Source organism: Lepidochelys kempii, chromosome 16 (genome assembly GCF_965140285.1).
Source record: "Lepidochelys kempii isolate rLepKem1 chromosome 16, rLepKem1.hap1, whole genome shotgun sequence".
In the NCBI taxonomy this organism is placed as follows: domain Eukaryota; kingdom Metazoa; phylum Chordata; order Testudines; family Cheloniidae; genus Lepidochelys; species Lepidochelys kempii.
The window spans coordinates 29,291,585-29,319,503 of record NC_136395.1 but is presented as its reverse complement, the minus strand read 5'-3'; the positions used below and the strand labels follow the sequence as shown (position 1 = coordinate 29,319,503).

The following is a 27,919-nucleotide window of genomic DNA, read 5'->3' as shown; positions in this document are numbered from 1 at the left end:
GAGTGAAACAATGAATCACCCCCAGTGTTTTAGATAAGACACTCCTGTTGTTCCACCCCAGCATGATATTAGTCTTTTTTGCAACTGCATCATGCTGGGTCATATTCAGTAAGTGATTTTCTATACCTCCAGATCCTTTTCTGCAGTATTACTGCCTAACCAGTTACTCCCCATGTTGTAGTTGTGTGTTTGATTTTTCCTTCTTAAATATAGTACTTTGCACTTGTCTTTATTGAATTTCATCTTGCTGATTTCAGACCAATTCTCAAGTTTGTCGAGGTCAATTTGAATTCTAATCTTGTCCTCCAAAATACTTGCAACCACTCCTAGCTTGGTGTCCACAAATTTTATAAACATACTCTCCATCCCATTATCCAAGTCATTAATGAAAATATTGAATAGTACCTAACACAGGACAGACCTCTGCAGGACCCCAGTAGACAGGTTCTCCTAGTTTGACAGCGAGCCATTGATTACTCTTTCAGTATGTGTTTTCAGCCAGTTGTACACCCACTTACAGTAGTTTCATCTAGACCACATTTCTATAGTTTGCTTCTGTGAATGTAATGTGGGAATGTATCAAAAGCGTTCTTAAAAGCACGATAAATCATGTCTGTTGCTTCCCCTCATCCATTAAGCCAGTAATCTTGTCAACAAAGGAATTTCAGTTGGTTTGGCATGATTTGTTCTTGACAAATCCATGCTGGCTATTATTCACCATTCTGTTATCCTTGGTGTACTTGTTCCATTATCTTCCTAGATATTGAAGTTACCCTGACTGGTCTGTAATTCTCCACTTTCTCTTTGTTCCCCATTTTAAAGATAAGTACAATGTTTGCCCTTCTCTAGTTTACTGGGACCTTACACATCCTTCATGAGCTCTCAAAGATTGCTTCATGTAGTTCCTTAAGTATGCTTGGGTGAATTTTGTCAGGCCCTGCCAATTTGAATACATCTAAATTATCTAATTATTCTTTAACCTATTCTAGCTTATGTTCCTTCCCCCTTGTTGTTAATATTAAATCTGGTTAGGTATTTGATCACAATTAGCCTTTTTAGTGAAGATGTAAGCAAAACAGGAATTAAACACCTTTAGCCTTTTTGATGTCATCAGCTATTAGCGCTCCTTCCCTGCAAAGTTGTGGACCTACACTTTACTTATGTTTTTTCTCTAGCTCCTAATGTATTGAAATAACCTCTTCTTGTTGCTTTTTATGTCACTTACTAGGTGTAACTCATTTTGTGCCTTAGCTTTTCTGATTTTGTGCCTACATGCTTGTGCTATTCTTTTGTATTCATTCCCAGCAATTTGTCCATATTTCCGCTATTTATAATATTTCTTTCTGATTTTCAGGTCTTTAAAGAGCTCCTGATGCAGCTGTATTGACCTCATACTATTCTACTGATCTTTCCTTTGCATCGGGATAATTTGCTGTTATGCCTTAAATATTTTCTCTTTGAGAAATTCTTTGAGGAACTCCCTTTTCCCTTAGATTTTCTTTCCATGGGACCTTACCTACTAGTTCTGAGCTTGTTAAAATTTGCTTTTTTAAGTCCATTGTCCGTATTCTGCTGCTCTCACTCCTTTCTTTCCTTAGAAACATTTCACGATCACTTTCACCCAAATTGCCTTCTACCTTCAGATTCAAGAATCAGTCAGAATCAAGTCTAAAGTACTACCCCTCCACAGTTGTTTCCTCTACTCCTGAAACAAGAAGTTATCCCCTACACATTCCAGGAATTTGCTGGACACTTTGTTTTGCTGTATTACTTTTCCAACAGATATCTAGGTCGCTAAAATTCCCCATTATTACCAGGTCTTGTGTTTTTAGTTATTTCTGTTGTTCATTCTAGAAATGCCTCATCCACCTTCTTCTCCTGATTTGGTGATCTACCAAAATAGTAGACACCTACCGTGAAGTTGCCCCCATTTTTTGTTTTCACCCAGAGAGTTTTAACTGGCCTGTCTGTCACCTCCTTCAGAACAAGTGTATACAATCTTGATATATAGTGTAACATCTTTCCCCTGCCTGTCGTTCCTGAACAATCTGTGACCTTCTGTACCAATATTCTGGTTATTCAGCAATCCAATATTCAAATCACCTGTAAGAAATTTTTATTTCAGTTGCATTAAAATAGATTTTCAAATCAGCTTCATGCTTTTGAATCAAGAATGGGCATGAGGATCAAACTCCTCAGGTGCACTTCAGCTAATTTTGCTTGACTTTTTCCTGCATTATTCCTCCACCCCACCTTTGCATTTGGAGGGGTTTAATCTAATAATTTCCCAATTCTGTTTCTGCTTCAGAATGCAGATTTCACCCCAGGTACATGGCGCAGAACAGATGTGCACTTGGAAAACCCAGAGTACCACACCAGATGGTATTTCAAATATTTTCTAGGAAAAGGTAATTACCCTTTTGTAAATGGCTTAAACATGATTTTAAATAAATGAGAAATACCTTTCACATTTGAGTAATTGCAATTGTTAAAGTGCATGGGATTGACTTTATTTCTTCTTATTAATATTGCACCTTCGGTGTGTGCAGTGTTGTACAGAAGATGGATTGTGGCAGACAGGTGGGTCCATGGCCCAAAGAGCTTAGCTTCTGATGTTATTGTGGGCACAATACAATGCAGGATAAGCACATGATAGTATTTGGTCACTAAAGCTGTAATCATTCACTGCACTGCAGACTTTACTGCCAGTCCATTGGAATCTAAACTTCTAGCACTGATGCTTCATTAGTGAGAGAGAAGCCCCAAACCCAAGAAGTCTTGTCACATCAGGGTTTCTTTCAAGAATTCTGGTGCTCCTCACTTTTCTATAAGGTAAAAATGTTTTCAGAACACTTTTTTTGTTTGGGGATTTTTGCATTTCTACTCTTGTCCCAGACAAAATAAGGAAATATGCTTGAAGTGTATGTGAATTGTTGAAGGCCAAGTTAATTGCACATCAGGAAAAGTTTAGGCTCAGTTAAGACTTGAGTGAAGGTTCAGGTTAGTTTATATCATATCTGAAGTGGCTTACTCAATTGTCCTTGTTCTTTTTCACAAAATATCTTCCAGAACTGGCCCACTAAGTTGGCAGGATCTCACCAGATTAGTCACTTAGGCCCCTACTTGGCTTTGTAAGTCTAAAAATAACTATTATTCCGCTCCATATAATGTAGCAGTATTTTGTGAGATAGCATATTTGCACAAGACTTTAAGGGAAATCAGCAGAAATTGCTTTTCTTCACAGATTTTATAGGAAGGAACTGGGATGGCAGAATCCTGTAGTTTGAGAGACTTGAAACATAAACTTTACAGAACAAAACAAAAAAATCCCTCTCTTCCCCTTGAAGCTGCAATTCCTCAATAAATTTTCTCTTATCTCTTCTAAATTTAAACCATGTCTCTTGGTAGTGAGGATCTGCAGCCAGGTTTTGATTTCCATGCTTTCTTCATTAAGTCCTTTAAAGTTGTTGACAGAGTCAGGATTTCTTAATGTGTTTGCAGGAGTCCTTCTTCTATTCATTTTCTTTTATAATAGACACCCTGAAATCTTAAACATCTATTTCTTAAAATCATTTTTTACCTTTCTGTTACTTGTGTTTCTACAGTGCTTAGCACAATGTCCATGACAAGGGCTCCTAAGCACTGCCTCAATACATACAAACAAATAAATAAAATGTACAGTCTGGTTTCAGAGTGGTAGCCATGTTAGTCTGTATCAGCCAAAAACAGTGAGGAATCCTTGTGGCACCTTAGAGACTAACAAATTTATTTGGGCATAAGCTTTTGTGGGCTAAAACCCGCTCATCTGATAAAGTGGGTTTTAGCCCACGAAAGTTTATGCCCAAATAAATTTGTTAGTCTCTAAGATGCCACAAGGACTCCTTGTTGTTTTTACAATCTGGTTTGTTATTGTAGGGATGTTCACTAGGGCTAGGCTGTATACACCAGTCAGTTATTGCAGGTTGTTCATAGCTGCTTCCCTGTGCATACTACATGGTTTTGAATTTGCCTATGAGTGCTGGATATCTAGAAAAAATATATTTTTAAATAAGAAATTTTCTTCAAAAAAATCTCTCAAAATTACTTGCATTTTACAAACGGATGCAAGAAAAATAGAGAATTTAACAATTTGATCTATTGACAGTGTTCCTTTAAGTCGTGTTCTTAAAAATAACCTTGGGTGCCAGAGACTAGAGACAAATTCCTAAAAAAGCCAAATTTCTGAGGTATTTTGGAATCTGTTGGATCAACTGAATATTTACTTTTGAAATTTCATACAACACTGAAACTACTCAGTGGAAATGCTGATTAAAGAATGGTGTTGGCTGTAGCGTACCAATTTATAAACTTTAGAAATGGAAAGAGCAGGAGTTGTGCACTGCATGTTACCAAATTTGGGAACTGCTGAGCTTCCAAGCTCGTTAGCATGCTTTGCAAAAGACATATTCTCATTTTGGCCTTTTGGGGGAGAGACAATGAGGAGAGAAAAGGCTTGACCTGGAGCAGTCATGACCTCTCCTAAAAGAAAACATTGTGGTTACTAATTATATATAGGGTATATGATCTGACACTACTATAATAAATCCAGAAAGCCAAGTTTTAAAGGGCAGGTGAGTTGTATCTGTATAGTGAAATCCGATCTCCACATAGAATCAACCTCTTGGATTCAGCAACAGTAAAAACAGGACTGCTTGTTAGCTTTGCTCTCTGCATATAATTTTGGTAAAAAAAAATGAAGTGTATTTATTGTTCATAGAACGGTTTTTCAGTAGGTGTCTAGCACATTTTAGGGTAAAATTGTGGTGGCCTTACTCATGTTAGTGATCTCATTGATAAAATCATAGTCATGTAGGGATGGAAGGGACCTCAAGAGGCCATCTAGTCCATGCCCCCACAACTGAGGCAGGATCATGTATACCTAGACCTTCCCTGACAGGTGTTTGTCTAACCTGTTCTTAAACACCTCCAATACCAAGGATTCCACAAGAGCCCTTGGTAACCTAATCCAGTACTTAAATATTCTTACAGTTCGAAAGTGTTTCCTAATATCTAACCTAAATCTCCCTTGCTGCGGATTAACAATTACTTCTTGTCCTACCCTCAGTGGACATGGAGAATAATTGATCACCATCCTCTTGAAAACAACCTTTTACATATTTGAAGACTGTTCTCATGTCACACCCTCCCCCACCCCAGCCTTCTTTTCTCTAGGCTAAATATAAGCAATTTTCAGCCTTTTCTCAAACATTCTGGACCTTAAAATCATTATAACTTCCACTGAAGCTCACATCTCCTTTGTATGATGCATCTTGGGTCCATAACACCAACCGCCTACTATTAATGTTTTGTCAGTTATTACATGTTAAATGGAAGCTTCAAGGCAGCATTAAGTTTACAATTATAATTGCAAAAAGCCAGGAACTTGAAAATGTTAAGGTTATAACACAGTTAATATGGTCATATTGTACATACTCTGTATATTATGATGTACATTATGCCATTAATATGACAGATAGACATTTGTATAGAAAAACAAAAATATATCTGAGTTAATGCTGTAGGAGCCTTAACTTGCTGTAATTAAATGAAAAAACAATTTATAGCTGAGATTTTAAATGTACAAAAGACTGGAATTTTAAAGTTATGGTTCACACAGAAACGGAAACTCGACAAATGGTAACTATATAATATTTAATATTGTGGTAAATAGCATTAATATTAACACTTTAATGTAGATCAGTAAGGTGACTGAGGCATAGTTCCTGTTGGAACCATAATTACAAATTCTGTGACTTTTCTCAGTGTATGTAAAACATCAATAACACACACCTTTCATAATTTAAAAACATTTTCTCAAATCATGTTTCTTCCTTAAAATCAATGGCATCCTTATTTGTTTTATTAGGCTTCAGTAAAGCCATTATTGACCAGCATAGACCAAATGTTAAATGCTGATGTTGTGTACTCTGGGACTGGGCATATACACTGAAATTGCTACCCACAGCAGGGAGACTGTTCCAGGTGTAGTGAGCAGCATGACAGAGAGCACAAAACCAGGAGTAGAGAACGGGACAAAGGATAAAGTAAGCAAAAGGAATGGAAAGTGTTTAATGGGGCTTGAGAGAGTTCAGAGGGAAATGTGACTGTGAGATTATTATAGGACATGCTAGAATGAGTAACTCAAACTAGATGCAATAAGTAGAAGAATTCAGAGGGTGGTGGAATGGTGGGAGCTGGAGGAGTGGCAGAGAGATTGAACAAGAGAAGGTTATTTTAATCAAGGCAAGAGATCACAGCACATGGACAAGGGTTTCAACAGCAGGAAAAGTGAGTAAGGAGATTTTGGCAATATGCTGCTGGAAACCTACCAACAATGTAGTTCCTTTTGTAACAATTGATTTTTCCTTTTATAATTGTTTTTCACTTGTTGTGTTTCCTTTCCAGTTCATCAGAATTACATAGGTACAGATGCAGAGAAGAACCCTTTTTTTCTGTCTGTCGTGCTCTCCAACCAGAACAATCAACGTGTCCCTCAATACCGCTCAATTCTCTGGAAAAAAACAGTAAGGAACAAGTACTAATAGTTGCCTGTCTGCCTGCTCTCCATGGTTTTTTAGGGCATTTCCTTCCCTCAGTTGTACCACTGAATTCTTAACATTTTTCCGTAACTACTGTGCTGTGGTTACCACAGGAGATACATATATGGTATGAGTAAGCCCAGAAAAGAATGCAAACAAATCTTATCTGTAGGCTTCATGTTTCCAGATGCTACTTTTTTGTCATCCTGGCTTCCTTCACCTACAGGAAACCTTTGGATTCCCTGCTGACCCTCTAAAGGTCATTAACTCACTAGTTATTAAAACTCACTTATTTTTAAGTATTTACTATTTCGGAGCACTATCAGTGTGAATAGTTTTATATAAAACATAGGAGAAGGAATGGTCCCTACTCCATGGGCCTTCCATTCTGCATTTAGCGAGATCATACCGTTTGGACTGTCAATATGTTGGATGACTTGCATAGAAGTCCAGTAACAAATGGGCATATTTTAATTATTCACTGTAGTGAATTATCATTGTAAAGCTTCACGGAAGTTGTGTTTCAAGAAGATATACAAATGCATAGAGGGTGGATGTGTGGCCAGAAGGAGAGACAGGAAGATCCATGTCTATTGGATAACCTCTAAGGAGACGTAAAGATGAGAGAAGAAGGATACAAAGAGAGTGTTTAGTTAGTAAGGTGGCTTAGGAGAGCAGACGGATGGGACAGAGCAGGAGAAGAGAGGTGAGATACAGGCAGGGATGGAGTTGCCAAGGGCCTTGAAGTAGATGATGACAAGAAGCTTAAAGTTGATATGTAAGGAAGATGAAGCCAGTGGAGGAGAGGACTGACATGGTCAGAAGCAGTAGAAGTGGGTTAAAGGGAAAAGGGTAATGTAAAATATGAAGTGTTGGTGGAGTGGCTTAACACATAACCACTTAAAAAAATTAATGCAAACTATAAAAGCAAACAGACAAATTAGACAGATTTATACAACTCCCAGGCAGTGAGAGTACATCGAAAGAATATCACCCACATACATGCTTCCTGTCTCAAGCGTTTTGCAGAAGAGATTTTGGTCAATTCTTGGTGGTATATGCTTCATAGGAATCACACCATCCATATTGATTTGTTCCATGTTTCCTGGCTCATGAGTGGACTGTCTTTTCAAAAAACAAAATTAAAAATAAAACTACCAGAAAGGAAATTTAAAAAATGAAGATAACATAAGGGGGAAATGTTTCAGAGTAGCAGCCGTGTTAGTCTGTATTCGCAGAAAGAAAAGGAGTACTTTGTGGCACCTTAGAGACTAATAAATTTATTTGAGCATAAGCTTTTGTGAGCTACACGAAAGCTTATGCTCAGATAAATTTGTTAGTCTCTAAGGTGCCACAAGTACTCCTTTTGTTTATAAGGGGGAAATGTTCTCTTCATTCTGCACTTTAGACTCCCATCTGTCATTATATTTTTACCATACAATGGGGAAGTGTCAGTTACTTCAGAATACACTAGTCCAAATGACTAGCAATTTATGGCTGCTGAATCAGTACAGTGGGCACATTTACATTCATTCCAGTTGTCAAGATATTACTGGTTCTAGTGGTATTATCCATTCCAAATATAGGAAATATAATTAAAACTGGAATTAACTTTTTAATTGCACCCACTGTATGTAGACGAAAAGCTGGACAGTGTACAGATTATATAGTTTTGCTTGTGAGTGTTGTTTGGTCCTACTGGATGCCTTAATAGTCCTGTGTTTGCTACATGTGAACATCAGCTACAAATGAATAAAAACTCTTGTGTTTCCTTGGTTTTTTGTTGTTGTTTTTTATCTGATATGGTTCTTTAGTGATGTGATCATTAGCCAATAAAACCTTTACTCACAGAAATAGTCTTCCAAATAACAATTTTAGTGGTAACTTTTTAATGAATTTTGGTAACCTCCCAGGCTTAGTTTGAAACAAGATGGTGCCCTTACTGTGCCCAGCTGCTGTGTGATACCATATGACACCCGCTGCATAAAATGACTGAATATGTACTCAAAATAAGGACTGTGGGGACATTTGCCATTCAGCAACCATTTGATCAGTTCTTTTAAATTTTCAGGAGCAGGTATACAATAGTTAGAGTTCTACAGCTAAGAACTGATATGGTGTAGGTGTGAGCCTTGTAGGATTTCCCTCTGTGGGTTATTAAATGACCATAACACTGCACTATGTGTTCAGAAATATTGAGATCAAGTAGATAATAAACCTCATGCCATTTTACAAGTCAAAAGAATAACAGTGGTTTTATGCAGAATAAAAATTAAAGTGTAAGGTCAGCAAAGGTATCTCTGGGAGTCTATTAAGTCCTCTTTAAATACCTTTACAGAAACCTACTAAATAGTTTTATGTCAATGGAATGTTTTCTTCCAGCACCAGGAAGAAAACTGAGACATGTTGTTCTTCAGTCTTTGTTTTTCTGTAAAATATTTTGCTGTTGTATTGTATGTTTTGTGATTCTAAAAAATGTATTTCTTTTCTTTGTGATAGGGCTGGGAACATAACCGGCTGGATTGTGTTTGTCCCCCTTTATAGGAGATGTAAGTGGAAGGGAGGCTCCTTCTCCCTATTGTCTCCCTGGCATAACCATGTAGGGTCCCGGCATCATAATGTGATCCATTATGCTCTTGACCCTACTACAAAGAATAGACGCGCTTTTGAAAGGTCAAAATAACATGCACTGCAACAGCAAAATATATACTCCCTGGTACTGCCTCCTTTCCAAAGGGGGACACAGAGAAGGTGGGGCCATGGCCCCATTACCCTTCACACAGCCTATGGAACTTATTAAATGCATTGGAGAACATTATATTCATAGGAGCACCAAGCTGAATTGTGCTTCCCAGAGCTCTTCCTAAGGCATTGCAGCTCCATTCCACCCCCAGAGTGGGCCAGTACCAATAGGTACAGTGTGGCCCACAATTTAGAGGGCTGATATTTTTCTTTCAGGGTTACTGTTAGCTGCTCTGATTCCCCCCACCCCTTTTTTCTGAATTGTGTGTAAAAGCTTCTAAGATGTTCATAACATATGTCTCTCCTTCAAGTGGTCTCTGCATATTGCCTTTTGTGGGATGCACTGACAGTTAATCATAGTACCTGTTGGAGGACTCGCGGGCCCTTGTCTGCCCATTCCCTCACAATCATGAAGTCCTAGGGTAGGGGTCTCAAAGTGCCCGCCCACGGGCCATCTGTAACCCAAGAACCTCCCCACTGCAGCCCGCAGAGAAGAGATACATGCAGCCATGCTCCTGGCAATGTCTGCTGCAGGTGCCGCCCATGGCAGCTCCCATTGGCTGGGGGAGACGGACAAAGACACCATCATTAGTCACTGGGCAGAGTCAGCCATGGAGGCGGTGTCACTTTTTTCCACAATGAATATAAACAAGTCAAAATACTGAACACAACTATCTGATGCACACCTTGCTGCAATTCTGAAGGTTTCAGCTGCTCAGTCACTGAGGCCAAACATCAACAAACTGACAGAACTGAAGCATTGCCGGGTGTCTGGCAAACACTAAAAGCTCTCTGGCAGGCTCAGAATTATATAAATTTGTATGACAGTTTTATTATTTCTAAGAAATTCGTAATAAAAGATACAATATAAACGTTTTTCTTTCTGAACACCATTTCAGTGACATTATTGGCTCGCTGGGAGGATTTGAGGACTGGCACTGGCCCTAAGATAAATTGAGTTTGAGACCCCTGTCCTAGGGGCTAGGCTACAAACGAAGGTTTGGCACTCTGACAGCCTCAGTCCCTTCCAACACCAGCAGTGTCAGATTGGGAATCAGACTGAACCTGTGGTCTAAAGCTTTCTTCAAGATAGCTATTTTATTAGGCCTTATCTAATAGCTATTGTTTATAGTTATTTAGTGTAAGGTTATATTAAACTAGGTTTATAGTAATTTAGTATAAGATTTTATTAAAATACGTTTTTAGTATTTGATAGTATAACTTGTTCAAGCATTGGTTCCATTCTGGAAGAAATCCTGATGGTAGATCTGAAGATCAAAAAGCCAGGATTGAGGACAGAGACAAAACAGGCTTCAGGCTTTACTCCTTCAAGAAGTGCAAAAGCCTGGTTGATCCAATACAACCATCAATTCCAAGAAGATGCACAGTCTAGCTTCGGTTCTGGATACATCTGTGGGGAAGTATCATCCAGCCATGTGGAGAGAGACAGGCAGCCAGCAACCCAGCAAGCACACGTAGGAGAAACCCGAAAGCAAAAGGAAAAAATGAACCGCAAGCAGCCTTTTAAAGCTTTTTATTTAGCAGATTGCGCAACCAGGAGCCAATCACACTCTCTGGCGGGAAATTTCTGAAAAAAAGCACAAGCCACACCTCCGGAAAAGTCCCAGAACAAGCAACACACTGCTTAAAAAAATGAGTAGGCAATTACATACACAAAGAGGCCAATATACACTTGCCGGGAATGGGCTTGGCAACACATCATCAGTTCCACCATCCTCTTTGGTTCTGACCCTAAAGAAGATACCTAGAAAGGATCCTAAGTGCATGGATGAGAAATCTAAAAAAAGCCCAGTAGAAACGGCCAGTGTGAGCAGAGCTAAACCATGAATAAGAACCTCCTCAGAACTGGAAATCTTAGAACCAAGTAGACTTTGCTTGCAGAGTTTTTACATGCTGAGTGAAAAAACACTCAAGTGAAATAGCAAATATAATTACAAACTCAATTATGGGCAGGGGTCGACGCTCTGAGATTGATCCACCAGCGGTTGATTTAGTGGGTCTACTAAAGACCCACCAAATCGACTGCAGATCGATCTCTGATCGATCTCTGTATTTTACCTCCGACGAGAAGAGTAAGGTAAGTCGATGGTGTAGACCCCGTGGTAACCTGACCTAAGGTACGTCGATTCCAGCTATGTTATTCACGTAGCTGGAGTTGCGTATCATAGAATATCAGGATTGGAAGGGACCTCAGGAGGCCATCTAGTCTAACCCCCTGCTCAAAGCAGGACTAATCCCCAACTAAATCATCCAAGCCAGGGCTTTGTCAAGCCTGACCTTAAAAACCTCTAAGGAAGGAGATTCCACCACCTCCCTAGGTAACCCATTCCATTGCTTCACCACCCTCCTAGTGAAAAAGTTTTTCCTAATATCCAACCTAGCCCTCCCCCACTGCAACTTGAGGCCATTACTCCTTGTTCTTGACCTAGTGTAGGTCGACTTACTGCGGTAGTGTAGACATAGCCTATGTTTGTCATATCCAAACCAGAAATTGAAGGATCCAGATTTATCAGTCGTCTTATCCAATCTCCTGTTACTGTAGTGCTCACAACTGTCACTCGGATCTGATGCCTCCACCTTAATTGGATCCCGGAAGTGAAGAATTGAGAAAGAGGAAATCACCGTCAGAGAAAAAAAGGGTAGAGGAGCACCACGCCTGGCCTCTGCTTCAACCTCCTAAAATTCAGTCAGATTCTCCTAGTAAACCAGTCTCTCCAGTGCCAGGACCGCTGCTGTTGCCTCTGCATTCTGGATTGGATCTGGAATCAGATCTGCAATCTGTAGGCAGTTACAAGCGGGAGGTGCTATCAGTTTGTATGTCTTTAGAAGAATTTCTGGCTCTCAACCAGTCCAAGAGGACCCTTATTATGGATAATGTTATGAATTAGATTTGGTTGTGGATTACTAGCCAGACTGGTAGATGCCACCGTGTTCTAGAGTCCCTTGTTGGCCATTCCCAGATCTGCAGTACAGTGTACAGTTGCAGTCCCTTCTAGGACTTCCAGAAAGCGTTCCCACAGATTTGAAGATACCAGATCCACTGACAAAATATAGAGGGAGACCAGTCTCCTACACTGCCTCTGCATTGTGACCCCGCCCTGCACCTAGAGTGGCAATAGCAGCTGTCCCTTCCCATCTCAGAGAGGTATAGGCAGCAACATGGGATCCCAGCTTAAATAGACAGTCCATGGGATCCTAGCCCTAGATAGGCAAGGAAGGTAGCAAGGACAACCCATCCTCAGCACTTCCCTTGGTAATTAGGGTGCATATGCTTTGGTGGATGGGCTGGTGCCTATTGCATTTTTTCTCTCCTGCTATGCAGTCTTCTGATGGTTGGATGTTGATTGAGTTCCCCACAGCAGTAGGTCTTGGAATTAATATCCCATTAAGATGAATGAGGTAGTTCAAACCTCTCAGAACTATTATCTCAGGCTCTCTGCAAACTCAAGGAGATTTTACTGTGTCAGTCAGTTAATGTTTAAGTTTTTCTTCCCAACCATGGGGACTAGAAACTTTTTAAAATGAGAGCTCAGATTCTGCTGTAATTATTTGTCTCCAGGAGCGGAGGCCCCAGACGCAGGACTGTAGTGCCTATGTCTTACTTAAGCCACCCTTGGGTTCAGGTACTCGGGTAGCTTCTCTCTCACAGGGGCTAATATCAGATACTTTATGGGAAGGTTTAAGAGTTTCCATAATGGGTAGTTAACTTCACCTATAGGCATGCTCTTACTTTTTTCCTAACCCAAGACAGTTAGTGATTAGATTAAGTCCTGATGCATGAAGATTTATATACCTTTTGAATTTTTATCCTAGCTAATATAACTGAGAATATTTTTATGATCCACCTATATAATATATAATATTTTATTTAACCCTGCAATTTTTGCTGCAGTATCTTGTAGCACTGAGTTCCAAAGTTGAATAATGCATTTTGTAAAAATATTTTCTTCTGTTTGTTCATTTACTGGACTTAATTTTTGTTGGCTGTCCCTTCATTCCCAAATCGCACCTGGAGCTGCAGCTAGCAAGAGATGTCAAGAGTAACAAGAAGGGTTTCTTCAGGTATGTTGGCAACAAGAAGAAAGCCAAGGAAAGTGTGGGCCCCTTAATGAATGAGGGAGGCAACCTAGTGACAGAGGATGTGGAAAAAGCTAATGTACTCAATGCTTTTTTTGCCTCTGCCTTCACGAACAAGGTCAGCTCCCAGACTGCTGCGCTGGGCATCACAACATGGGGAATAGATGGCCAGCCCTCTGTGGAGAAAGAGGTGGTTAGGCACTATTTAGAAAAGCTGGACGTGCACAACTCCATGGGGCCGGACGAGTTGCATCCGAGAGTGCTAAAGGAATTGGCGGCTGTGATTGCAGAGCCATTGGCCATTATCTTTGAAAACTCGTGGCGAACGGGGGAAGTCCCGGATGACTGGAAAAAGGCTAATGTCGTGCCAATCTTTAAAAAAGGGAAGAAGGAGGATCCTGGGAACTACAGGCCAGTCAGCCTCACCTCAGTTCCCAGAAAAATCATGGAGCAGGTCCTCAAAGTATCAATCCTGAAGCACTTACATGAGAGGTAAGTGATCAGGAACAGTCAGCATGGATTCACCAAGGGAAGGTCAGGCCTGACTAATCTAATCGCCTTCTATGATGAGATTACTGGTTCTGTGGATGAAGGGAAAGCAGTGGATGTATTGTTTCTTGACTTTAGCAAAGCTTTTGACACGGTCTCCCACAGTATTCTTGTCAGCAAGTTAAAGAAGTATGGGCTGGATGAATGCACTATAAGGTGGGTAGAAAGTTGGCTAGATTGTCGGGCTCAATGGGTAGTGATCAATGGCTCCATGTCTAGTTGGCAGCCGGTATCAAGTGGAGTGCCCCAGGGGTCGGTCCTGGGGCCGGTTTTGTTCAATATCTTCATAAATGATCTGGAGGATGGTGTGGTTTGCACTCTCAGCAAATTTGCGGATGATACTAAACTGGGAGGAGTGGTAGATACGCTGGAGGGCAGCGATAGGATACAGAGGGACCAAGACAAATTGGAGGATTGGGCCAAAAGAAATCTGATGAGGTTCAATAAGGATAAGTGCAGGGTCCTGCACTTAGGACGGAAGAACCCAATGCACAGCTACAGACTAGGGACCGAATGGCTAGGCAGCAGTTCTGCGGAAAAGGACCTAGGAGTGACAGTGGACGAGAAGCTGGATATGAATCAGCAGTGTGCCCTTGTTGCCAAGAAGGCCAATGGCATTTTGGGATGTATAAGTAGGGGCATAGCGAGCAGATCGAAGGACGTGATCGTTCCCCTCTATTCGACATTGGTGAGGCCTCATCTGGAGTACTGTGTCCTGTTTTGGGCCCCACACTACAAGAAGGTGTGGATAAATTGGAGAGAGTCCAGCGAAGGGCACCAAAAATGATTAGGGGTCTGGAACAGATGACTTATGAGGAGAGGCTGAGGGAACTGGGATTGTTTAGTCTGCAGAAGAGAAGAATGAGGGGGGATTTGATAGCTGCTTTCAACAACCTGAGAGGTGGTTCCCAAGAGGATGGTTCTAGACTATTCTCAGTGGTAGAAGAGGACAGGACAAGGAGTAATGGTCTCAAGTTGCAGTGGGGGAGGTTTAGATTGGATATTAGGAAAAACTTTTTCACTGGAATGCGTTACCTAGGGAGGTGGCGGAATCTCCTTCCTTAGAGGTTTTTAAGGTCAGGCTTGATAAAGCCATGGCTGGGATGATTTAGCTGGGGATTGGTCCTGCTTTGATCAGGGGGTTGGACTAGATGACCTCCTGAGGTCCCTTCCAACCCTGATATTCTATGATTCTATGGTTCTTGTATTATGAGACTGTGAAGAGGAGCACCTGACTTTCTTTCTCTGTAAAACTCAATATTTTTATACTTGTAACATGTTACCTCTTATGTGGGCTCTCTAAACTTAAATAGCCTTAATTTTTTTAGTCTCTCCTCATATGGGAATCTATCCATGCTACTAATCATTTTCATTGTCCTTATCTGCAACACTTCTTTAATTCTGAGATGAGTGGCCAAAACTAAATACAGTATTCCAGGTGAGGACATACTATCAATTTTTGTAATGGCATTATAATTATAATAAAGCTTAATATTTTGTGTTTTTTTTGACTACTGCTGTACATTGAGAAGATTCAATTTAGCAGTCCATAGTGATACACAGTGACAATTTTTCCTAAGTAGTTACAGATAACTTAGAACCCCTTAATGCGTATGCATAGTTCAAGTGTTCCTCTCAATGGCACTGTCTTGCAATTGTCTGCATCTTAATTTCATCAGCCCTCATGCTGTTAAGTCATCTAACGTTGTTAGTTCCCCCTGCAGTTCCTAACATTCATTGTACTCTAGATTAGCCTAAATAATGTTGCATCATCTACATGCACCTAGCAAGAGATGTCAAGAGTAACAAGAAGGGTTTCTTCAGGTATCTTGGCAACAAGAAGAAAGCCAAGGAAAGTGTGGGCCCCTTACTGAATGAGGGAGGCAACCTAGTGACAGAGGATGTGGAAAAAGCTAATGTACTCAATGCTTTTTTTGCCTCTGTTTTCACTAACAAGGTCAGCTCCCAGACTGCTGCGCTGGGCATCACAAAATGGGGAATAGATGGCCAGCCCTCTGTGGAGATAGAGGTGGTTAGGGACTATTTAGAAAAGCTGGACGTGCACAAGTCCATGGGGCCGGACGAGTTGCATCCGAGAGTGCTGAAGGAATTGGCGGCTGTGATTGCAGAGCCATTGGCCATTATTTTTGAAAACTCGTGGCGAACCGGGGAAGTCCCGGATGACTGGAAAAAGGCTAATGTAGTGCCAATCTTTAAAAAAGGGAAGAAGGAGGATCCTGGGAACTACAGGCCAGTCAGCCTCACCTCAGTCCCTGGAAAAATCATGGAGCAGGTCCTCAAAGAATCAATCCTGAAGCACTTGCATGAGAGGAAAGTGATCAGGAACAGCCAGCATGGATTCACCAAGGGAAGGTCATGCCTGACTAATCTAATCGCCTTCTATGATGAGATTACTGGTTCTGTGGATGAAGGGAAAGCAGTGGATGTATTGTTTCTTGACTTTAGCAAAGCTTTTGACACGGTCTCCCACAGTATTCTTGTCAGCAAGTTAAAGAAGTATGGGCTGGATGAATGCACTATAAGGTGGGTAGAAAGCTGGCTAGATTGTCGGGCTCAATGGGTAGTGATCAATGGCTCCATATCTAGTTGGCAGCCGGTATCAAGTGGAGTGCCCCAAGGGTCGGTCCTGGGGCCGGTTTTGTTCAATATCTTCATAAATGATCTGGAGGATGGTGTGGATTGCACTCTCAGCAAATTTGCGGATGATACTAAACTGGGAGGAGTGGTAGATACGCTGGAGGGGAGGGATAGGATACAGAATGACCTAGACAAATTGGAGGATTGGGCCAAAAGAACCTGATGAGGTTCAATAAGGATAAGTGCAGGGTCCTTCACTTAGGAAGGAAGAATCCAATGCACCACTACAGACTAGGGACCGAATGGCTAGGCAGCAGTTCTGCGGAAAAGGACCTAGGAGTGACAGTGGACGAGAAGCTGGATATGAGTCAGCAGTGTGCCCTTGTTGCCAAGAAGGCCAATGGCATTTTGGGATGTATAAGTAGGGGCATAGCGAGCAGATCGAGGGATGTGATCGTTCCCCTCTATTCGACATTGGTGAGGCCTCATCTGGAGTACTGTGTCCAGTTTTGGGCCCCACACAACAAGAAGGATGTGGATAAATTGGAGAGAGTCCAGCGAAGGGCAACAAAAATGATTAGGGGTCTAGAACACATGAGTTATGAGGAGAGGCTGAGGGAGCTGGGATTGTTTAGCCTGCAGAAGAGAAGAATGAGGGGGGATTTGATAGCTGCTTTCAACTACCTGAAAGGGGGTTCCAAAGAGGATGGCTCTAGACTGTTCTCAATGGTAGCAGATGACAGAACGAGGAGTAATGGTCTCAAGTTGCAGTGGGGGAGGTTTAGATTGGATATTAGGAAAAACTTTTTCACTAAGAGGGTGGTGAAACACTGGAATGCGTTACCTAGGGAGGTGGTAGAATCTCCTTCCTTAGAGGTTTTTAAGGTCAGGCTTGACAAAGCCCTGGCTGGGATGATTTAACTGGGAATTGGTCCTGCTTCGAGCAGGGGGTTGGACTAGATGACCTTCTGGGGTCCCTTCCAACCCTGATATTCTATGATTCTATGTTTTGTCACATCACTCTTCCTCCCCTTTTCCAGGTAATTAACAAATATATTTAAATAACATTGCGGATGGGATCCTGGTCTTTAGTTTGCTTGTTTTTACTAAGTGTCATACTTAGTTAAATAGAGAATTTCAGCGTTTGATTTAACCTCTCCTATTATTTTTCCTTCATAGGGTACTCAGAAAATATGCCTCCCTTACAGTCCCACGAAAACATTATCAGTGAAATCTATTTTAAGGTAAATATTCACAAATGTATATCATTAAATGTATTTGTCTGTGCCCTATTTTCCTTTTCTGTCATTCAAAAGCTTTATTTCTGTTCATATTTTCTTTTCCATTATGGCTGTAGAAAACAGTGAAACAAAGAATACAGTTGTTAAGGAAAGCCATATATGCAAGGTGCCTCCAGTACAGGTGCTATAGAATGCCAGGTAATGGCCTTGTGATACCTCTATGGCAATGGAGAAATCTAAGCACCTTTTTGGGGGGGCAGAGTGGGGGGAAATATCTTCAAGTTAGAAATTGGGCACTAACTGGAACTAACTAATTGGTGCTTGAGAGGAAGAAATCTTGGGCTTGCTTGTGGACAGACCAGGCGAAGCCTCACAAAGTTGTATGGAGAGATCTGACTAGAATGTGAATGAGGGGGTAAAGGCAACCAAGGAAGAAGCAAAGATTCCTAAATGGATTGGAGTCCTTAGCTGATTCTCTCCTCTGCTTTCTCATATGGGATATTGTGGTTTCTCTTCTGCACTGTTTTCCAGACTTTTGAAAGCTGACACCCGCCACACATGCTTTCAGGAAAGGAAACCAAATACACCCCCTATCCCCTGCAAACTCACCATGTGTTGTTAAAGGTCTTACTCATCTTACTGTATACAGCTTACATGGGCCTCCCTGCCCTCCATCTAGTCTTTTGTCCTCCTATCCATGAAGTGCAATAGTTAAGTGTTAACATTTAGGGCTAGTCTACACTGGCAATGCTAAAGCGCGCAGCATTCAGTTGACTTAGTTCCCGCTCAGACTCCTGTTCCAAGTCTCTGCCAAGGCACCATAGCCCCGGGCATCGATCGCCGGCGTCTTGCTGACGTGGGTCCACCCGTCGAGGCCGCTCGCGGAGCAGCTTCTACTGTGGGTGCTGCTCCTCCACGTCGAGATCGCAGTCCCTTGGCCGACGTAGATCCTGGCACCGCCAATATTCCCGGTCCAGAGGCAGCAGCGGATCATACGCCAGCTCGGCCTCACCTCACAGCCACCCATCTACAGGCCAAGCTAGCCAGCCCGAACAGCCAGCCGTGCTGGTGCCTCAGCAAGCGCAATGGCACCAAGCGTTGTGACCGGCCCAGTGGTACCAGTGGGCACCATGGCCTCCGGCGCGGCCTGCGGCGCAGCCCCTGGTGGGGGCTCACTCGCTGGCTGGGGCCTCGGAATCACCATCGGCATCCATCTTTAGACCACCAGAAAAAAGGTCGGTGGGGCCTGTGTCCTTGGTACCGTGCCCAGAGTCCGACCAGGTGGTGGATCCTCGGGTGCCAGACGACATCCAAAGCACTGCACTGGTGTCACCCCGTCCGGAGGAGCTGATTGTGGCCTCGCCCCCCTCTGTCCTGCAGGAGGACTACCGGGCCCACCAAGACCTCCTAAAAGGGGTGGCAACGAGCCTCCACCTCCAAGCTGAGGAGATGGAAGAGCCCTCAGACTCCCTGTTCAATGTGCTGTCCCCTTCAGCACCAGGCAGGGTGGCCTTGCAGCTCCATGAAGGGGTGGCAAGAATTTCAAATGCCCTGTGACAAACACCAGCCTCATTGGCTCTCATCTCTAAAAAGGCGGAGCGCAAGTACTTTGTACCCATGAAGGGACATGAGTATCTGTATACCCACCTGGTGCCCAACTCCTTGGTGGTCGAGTCAGTCAACCACAGGGAGCAGCAGGGGCAACCAGCCACGACCCCCAAGAACAAAGACTCTCAGAGGCTGGATGCTTTCGGGAGAAAAATTTATTCGTCGTCAAGCTTTCAGCTACGAGTAGCAAACCATCAGGCTCTTCTGGTTCGCTACGAGTTTAACCTCCGGGAATCCCTCTCCAAGTTTGAGGACTCCCTCCAGGAGCGCGATAAGAAGGACTTTAAGGCGCTCATGGAGGAAGGGGAGGCAGTTGCAAGAGCATCCCTGCAGGCTGCTTTGGATAGAGCAGACACAGCCGCACGGTCCATGGCCTCAGCGGTGTCCATAAGATGGGCGTCATGGTTTCTACTCTCTGGACTCTCCAGTGAAGCACAGTCGTCAATGCAGGATCTCCCTTTCGACGTGAAGGCTCTGTTTGCTGAGGAAACAGACACAAGGCTGCATGGCATGAAAGACTCCCGTACGACCCTCCAGACCTTGGCCCTCTATGTCCCTCCTCCCACAAAACCCAAGTTCAAGCTGCAACAGGCTCCCGTCCAGGCCACCCTCCAGAAGTACGAGGCCACCCACAAAAAGCAGTGGGACTACAGAAAGCGCCCGCAAAGGCAATCCCAGCCTGCCCCTCAGCCTGGGTCTTCTAAGGGCAAGCAGGCAGGGAAAAGGTGCATTTGATGGGCAGCTCGGGGGGACCCCACCAGTCCTCATCAGGGATCCGCCCTCAATAAAGCTCCCCTTCTCCAACTGGTTGTGTGCTTTCCTTCCGGAATGGTCGCGGCTAACCTCGGACCGATGGGTCCTCAACACCATCTCCTGGGGTTACACCCTTCAGTTTACCTCCTCCCCGCCCAACCGCCCTCCGCCCCCGTCCCTCGTGGGGGACCCTTCTCACAAGGCTGTGCTCGAGCAGGAGGTGGGGCGGCTCCTGGACCTAGCAGCTATAGAGAGAGTGCCCAAGGAGTTCCTGGGCAAGGGGTATTACCCCCGGTATTTCCTTATCCCAAAGGCTAAAGGGGGGCTTAGGCCCATCATGGACCTGTGAGGCCTGAACCACTACATCGTGAAACTCAAGTTCCGCATGGTTTCCCTGGCCTCCATCATCCTCTCCCTGGATCCCGGGGACTGGTACGGTGCCCTCGATCTACAGGACACACACTTCCACATCCACATATTCGAGAGGCACAGACGCTTCCTCCGTTTCATGGTGGGACAGTCACTACCAATTCACGGTCCTACCGTTTGGTCCATCCACTGTCCCCAGGGTCTTTACAAAGTGTATGGGGGTGGTAGCGGCCTATCTCAGACACCAGGGGGTCCAAATATTCCCATATCTGGACGACCGGCTAGTCAAAAGCACCTCCTGGTCACAGGTGAGGGATCATGTGATGCTCCTCCTGTCCACATGTACTACCCTGGGCCTGTTGATAAACAATGCCAAGTCCACGTTAGTCCTGGTCCAATGCATAGAGTTTATTGGGGCACTACTGAACACAATGTTGGCCAGGGCCTCTTGCCCACCAGACAGGTTTGAGACCCTGAAAGGGCTCATCAACTTGGTCACAAGGTTCCCGGGGATGACAGCCAGGGCTTGCCTGCAACTTCTGGGTCACATGTCTGCGTACACATATGTGGTCCATCACACCAGATTCAGAATGAGGCCCGTTCAGCTCTGGCTGGCCTTGCAGTTCTCCCAGGCCACGGACAGAATGGACAAAGTCCTCACTGTGTCAAACTCTATGATCACCTCCCTATGGTGGTGGTCCGCCCCAAACAACAGGCTCCAAGAGGTCCTGTTCAGGGACAGGGCCCCGTCGTTGGAGCTGGTGTCCGACGCATCGGACCTGGGTTGGGGGGCCCATGTGGGGAACTTTCAGACCCAAAGCCTGTGATCTCTACAAGACCTACCCCTTCATATAAATGTCAAGGAGTTCAGGGCGGTGCGACTGGCGTGTATGGCCTTCCGCTCGCACCTGGAAGGCAAGGTAGGTCAGGGTCCTCACGGACAACACGGCCTCGATGTTCTATATCAACAGGCAAGGTGGGGCCCGATCCTCTTCCTTCTGCCATGAAGCCCTCAGGCTGTGGGACTTCTGTATAGCCCATGACATCTACCTAAAAGCCTTCCACCTGCTGGGCGCCGGGAATGTGAGGGCGGATGGCTTGAGCAGGAATTTTTTCTCTCTGCACGAGTGGTCTCTACACCCGGAAGTGGCTCACCAGCTCTTCCGAAGGTGGGGTAAGTCCCAGGTGGACCTATTTGCCACCCGGCAGAACCAACGATGTCCCCGGTTCTGCTCCGGGGGGGGGCCTAGGGAGGGGCGCTATCTCCGATGCCTTTACTGTGTCTTGGTCAGGCCAGCTCCTCTACGCCTTTCCCCCATTCCCTCTGATCAGCAGGGCCCTGGAGAAAATAAAGGCAGACAAAGCCAGGGTCCTCCTCGTTGCCCCAGTGTGGCCCAGGCAGCACTGGTAGGGGACCCTCTCATGGCAGTTGCCGCTCCAACCGGACCTGCTCTCTCAGGGCCAGGGCCGCCTCCTCCATCCCAACCTAGCAACGCTTCACCTCACAGCGTGGCTGCTCAGTGGTTATGTGGCAAGGAAAGGACATGCTCGGAACAGGTTCAGCAAGTCCTCCTCGAAAGTAGATGGCCCTCCACTCGCCGCTCCTATGTGGGGAAGTGGTCTCGGTTTTTGAGGTGGGCGGCAGGCCAGGATATTTCCCCGACGGCTGCCCCGATCCAGCTTATCATAGAATCATAGAATATTAGGGTAGGAAGGGACCTCAGGAGGTCATCTAGTCCAACCCCCTGCTCAAAGCAGGACCAATCCCCAACTAAATCATCCCAGCCAGGGCTTTGTCAAGCCTGACCTTAAAAACTTCCAAGGAGGGAGATTCCACCACTTCCCTAGGTAACGCATTCCAGTGTTTCACCACCTTCCTAGTGAAAAAGTATTTCCTAATATCCAACCTAAACCTCCCCCACTGCAACTTGAGACCATTACTCCTTGTTCTTTCATCTGCTACCACTGAGAACAGTCTAGATCCATCCTCTTTGGAACCCCCTTTCAGGTAGTTGAAAGCAGCTATTAAATCCCCCCTCATTCTTCTCTTCTGCAGACTAAACAATCCCAGTTCCCTCAGCCTCTCCTCATAAGTCATGTGTTCCAGTCCCCTAATAATTTTTGTTGCCCTCCATTTTTGTTATCCTTGATTACCTCCTCCACCTGAGGGCCCAGGGTCTGGCGCCCTCGTCAGTCAGGGTACACTAGGTGGCCATATCGGCCTTTCATCCCCTGGTGCAAGGGTACACGGTGTTTTCCCATCCTATGACCTGCCAGTTCCTTAAGGTTTGGACCGTCTCTACCCATATTCCAAGCCCCTGGTTCCACAGTGAGACCTAAACCTGGTGTTGGCTCGTCTCACAGGGAACCCGTTTGAACTACTGGTCACGTGTTCCTGGTCTCACCTCTCGTGGAAGTGGCCTTCCTGGTACCTATCACGTCAGCCAGGCAGGTCTTAGAGCTCAGGGCCCTAACCTCCGAACCACCGTATACAGATTTTCATAAGGACAAGGTCCAGCTCCGCCCACACCACGCGTGCCTCCTGAAGGTGGTCTCTGCCTACCCACATGGGTCAGGATGTTTTTCTGCCAGTCCTCTGCCCCAGACCTCACGTGACTAGTGAGGAACTTAGTCTCCACACACTCGACGTGAGGCGAGCTCTGGCTTTCTATCTCGAGTGGACCAAGCCGTTCAGAAAGTCTTCACAACTGTTCGTTGTCTTGACTGAGCGTGCAAAAGATCAGCCGCTTTCCACTCAGTCGCTTTCTAAGCGGATCACTTTGTGCATCTGTTCCTGTTATGAGCTGATGGGGGTTTCCGCGCCGCCCATTGTGAGGGCACACTTGACTCGGGCGCAGGCCTCGTCGGCTGCCTTCGTGGCCCATGTCCCCATCCAGGACATTTGTAGGGCTGCCACGTAGTCTTTGGTTCACACATTCACCTCACACTATGTGATCGTCTCCCAGGCCAGGGATGATGCTGGGTTCGGCAGGGTGGTACTCCGTCCTAGGAACTTGTGAACTCCTACCCACCTCCAACAGATATAGCTTGGAATCACCTATTGTGCTATACACATGAGCAATCACTCGAAGAAGAAAAGACAGTTACCTTTTCCGTAACTGGTGTTCTTCGAGATATGTTGCTCATGTCTATTCCACATCCCACCCTCCTTCCCCTCTGTCGGAGTTGTCTGGCAAGAAGGAACTGAGGGTGGGGGGAGCACGCAGCTCCCCTTACACTGCGTCAGGCAGGCGCCCCTACAGAGGTCATGGGGGCGCTCCCTCCTACAGGTACTGCTAGTGGAAAAACTTCCGGCACTGGTGCACATGGCGAGCACGCACACCTATTGTGGAATAGACATGAGCAACACATCTCGAAGAACACCACTTATGGAAAAAGTAACTATCTCTTTTCTGTTTAATAAGTCATATTTTGTATTTTTCTGCATATACAAAGGTTTTATCCTGTTTCTTATGTATACAGTTGACTATTTTTCTATTTTCCTGTGTTGCTTGTGCATATTTAGGTTGTAGTTTTGTGTTAAGCTTAATAATACACCTGTTTGTTTTGATTTTCACTTCCCTTATGTTACTTTTTAGGAAGTGGAGGAAAAGTTTACAAAACAAAATTCTCTCTTGTGTAATATTAAAAGGATAACTATGATAGTCCTTAGCTCAGAGCTTTATATGCAAACAAAATAAGGTTTAACTTGATGGCAATGCAATATCTTACTCATTTCTTTCTGTAAAATTCCCATGTAGTAGTCAGTGTCACATGGCAAAGAGATCATGAGAATGCAAACATGTATGATAAAATGGCTATTTGGTTAATTCTTTATGTGCAGGTGTGTAACACTAAATGGCTAATATTGAAAAATATTCTTTCTCTCTTACAAAATATATTATTTTTAATTGCATTTCAGTGCCATGAGTCTTGACAAATTTGAAAAAAGCCCTAGGGAAATTCCTCACCCTGAGATACAAAAGGTAAGAAAGAGACAGTTTTCTTCCCTCTTGTGTTTTAGAATACACTATTTATAGAAATAATTGTACTTGTTGTTGCTCAGTTGCAGTGGCAGGACATGATGGTGCAGATTACAGTTCTGTGACATTGCCAAAAAACATTGTGGCTTGAAGTGTCACTTGAAAAGGAAAACAACTTTGATTTTTAAAGGAGTGGAAATAAGATGGCCAGGTCTTTGTCAGAGTGCTAACCATGCTTTTTTTTTTTAAACAGGATTTACTGGTTCTTGAAGAGCAAGAAGTAAGTGTAAACTGATCACTTTGAACTCACAAAACCCCTTCAGCGAATATTAGCTTTGCATTTAGAATAAGTTCCCCTTTATATGTAATTTCTTGTAGTGGTCATTTCTTGTAACAAGAACTGTAATGTGAGGCACTGTGGAGCATGCAAAGCTGAAGATTGTAAGTTCCATTGTGAATACATTTAAGTACATAAATAGAATTTCATCATATGACTCAAAGATAAATTAGTGGAGAAAAATATAAATGTGATATTTGTGTAACACAAGGATAAGGGCCATATATTTTCATAAGTAGGACTTGTATACAAATCCTTAGTGGAAAAATGATAAGAAAAGTACACTTGCTGACCTTTCCTGATTAACACCCTATAGCTCTGTTTTTTTCCTCAGGGCTGCGTAAATTTTAAGTTTGGCGTTCTTTATGCTAAAGATGGTCAACTTACAGATGATGAAATGTTCAGCAATGGTGAGTCAGCACGTTCTTTTCACCTTTTCATTTGGTAATTGAACACATTTGGCTGCCCGAACGTAAAAACAACAGGACTGCATATTGACTCTGTATATTGGCTGTGGAGAAGAGAGATGGCTATTAGTGCTATGCTAATGGTGGATCTTTTCTGTATGCTTCTCCCAGTTGTTTTTCCGACACTGGTGTGATACTGCAAATGCACTTTGAGTAGCTCTGTATATTCCCACTTATGAAATATTGTGCCACCTTTTGGTAGAACCTTTTTTTTCTAGCAGTGTAGCTATGGGGCTCCTGCAGCCCCACCTCTTTCCTCAACATACCCCACAAATTGAGTGTGAGGCTACAAAGGGGGCGAAGTGCCCTCCCATCTCCAGTCTGCCTAACCGCATGCCTGGGTGGATGTGAACCCCTCTGATGTCCTCAGAGGCAGAGTCTTCTCTTCTAAGAGTTAGTTTAGCATTTTCATATAGCAATCCGTCAAAATCATCTAAAGTCAGTAGCGTAGCTGGGGGGAAGCAGGACAGCAGCCACGGCGCCCATTTACTTACTAGGTGCCTTTAAAATTTTTACTCACCTGGTGGTGCTCGGATCTTCAGCAGCACTTTGGCATTGGGTCCTTCACTCGCTCCAGTCTTCGGCGGCATTGTGGTGGCCAGGGGGGCTGTCCTTCAGTGCCGAAGACCGGAGCGAGTGAAGGACCCAATGCCAAAGTGCTGCTGAAGATCCGAGCACCGCCGGGTGAGTACCAGGGGGTGGTGCCTTTTTTTAATCTCTGCTCCCCCTGTTTTTTCCACCTGGCTACGCCACTGTCTAAAGTATCTCTGATTTGTGATTGCTGGTCACTATTTCCAGTACAAGGTGCTCCCATTTGGCACCCAGAGTACTTACAAAATGTCTTTCTGCAGTAGTGACTTATTTAAGGAATCAGGGTATTTTCATTTACCCCTTCTTGGATGATTAGCTGCTAAAGGCAACTGTGCATGAAGACCTGATGAGCCATATAGCCACCAAGACCAAACTTCTCTCAGACCTAGGATTCTTTCTGTCATACTCAAAGGATTCCCTTTAAAGGGGCCATATTAAACTCTGTAGAAGGGAGAGTTTTTCTGCCACACTACAGGTTTCTAAGAATGAGACAGAGTATATTAAAGATTTGAAGTTGTCCTATACAGAGGGGCAAGGTTTCTCATGGGTTTTATGGCAATTACTACCTGTGGACTCTGCACAGCTGAGAATGAGACCCATTCAGCACTGGATGTCCTGGGTCCCCAGCCCAAGTTGGGCCAGCTTTCAATTATTGATTATCATGCCTCACCACCTTATAGTATGTCCAGACTGGTGGTCAAACAGGGCACACCTGAATTACTTGACAGTTTGAGGGCTCTGGTCATCCAAGGAAAGAGCATTGCACTTCAGCATACTGGAACTGGGATTTGACTCTCAAATCATTCGTCTGTATTCTGCAAGGGAAGGTTGTGCACGTAATAACAGACAATACATTGGTGATGTATTATATCGAAAAATGGGAGAGCTTATTCCACCCTCTTGTGTGTGGAGGTGACAAAGTTATGGGATTGGTGTATCTGCCATGACATTCATCCTGTGGTACTACATCTGGCAGGTGAGAACAATGTAGTTGCAGATCACCTGAGCAGAGATGGCTCTCAGATGCACGAGTGGTTCTTAAAGGATAAGCGAGTTCAGACTGTATTTTTGAGGTGGGGTCAGCCAGTTGTGGACTTGTTCATGACGAGACTCAACAGGAAATGCCACTGTTTCTGTTCCAGAATGGGCCGGGACAGTGAATCCCTATTGGATGCTTTCCTTCTGCACTGCGGGGAAGGGTCTGATGTTTGCCTTTCCCTTGATACAGAAGGCAATAAGGAAGATACTTCAGGACAGGGCATGGGTGATACTCATTGCCCTGGCGTGGCAATGTCAGCAGTGGTTTGCTTATCTCATCTCATTCATGCATCTTCCTCTGTCCTCAGATCTGTCCCAGGAGGAGGATCTTTCATCTGCACCTGCAATCCTTGTACCTGATGGCTTGAGTGACTGGGATTTGACTCTCTATTCTTGAGCAGTTATGTTCTTCATCCATGCAGGACATACTAGTTAGTTTTAGAAAACAGTCCACTAGAAACTACCACTATCTGACGTGGTCCAGATTTCAGGCATGGATGCATGGGAGGTCTGGTTCCCCTACAGTCTTCTATCCCTTGTGTTCTGGAATACTTAATGTACTTAAAAAATCAAGTGTTGTCTAATTCATTGTTAAAAGTTCATTTGGCAGCCATCTCCACGGATCATACGTTGGTTGATGGTAGATCACTGTTCATGTTTCCAGTAAGAAGTTCATGGAAGGTTTATCAAACTTGTATGCTCCTGTGAGAGATCCTGCCCCTTTGGGGGACCATAATTTGGTTTTGACCATGTAGATAAAACCTCCATTTGAGCCTTTGGCAGAGTGAAAGGCAAATAATAAAATGAACAAAACTGTCTTCATTATTGCCATTACATCAGCCAGGGGAGTGAGTGAGTTGACTGGGGTCATGGCTGATTCACCTTTTTACTTCCTTTAATAGAGACAAGGTAATTCTTAAACCTGATCCTTGGTTCTTGCCTATGGTAGTGGGTATTTTTTCCCCTA

At 44.0% G+C, this 27,919-nt stretch overlaps 1 protein-coding gene across 8 annotated transcripts in view; it reads left to right on the top strand.

Moving 5' to 3' along the window:
- The window catches only part of GARNL3 (GTPase activating Rap/RanGAP domain like 3), a 232,634-nt gene that overhangs the window by 98,473 nt on the left and 106,242 nt on the right, over window positions 1–27,919 (top strand). For all 8 annotated transcript variants that reach the window (XR_013634773.1, XM_078849155.1, XM_073314497.2 and 5 more), the window contains 6 exons: window positions 2,309–2,408; window positions 6,445–6,563; window positions 17,745–17,809; window positions 24,459–24,522; window positions 24,773–24,799; window positions 25,191–25,266. Coding sequence is in view for 7 of the 8 variants with exons in the window: in XM_078849155.1 (XP_078705281.1) it covers window positions 2,309–2,408; window positions 6,445–6,563; window positions 17,745–17,809; window positions 24,459–24,522; window positions 24,773–24,799; window positions 25,191–25,266 (451 nt within the window). In the remaining variant the exon portion in view is untranslated. The remainder of the gene's footprint in view (window positions 1–2,308; window positions 2,409–6,444; window positions 6,564–17,744; window positions 17,810–24,458; window positions 24,523–24,772; window positions 24,800–25,190; window positions 25,267–27,919) is intronic.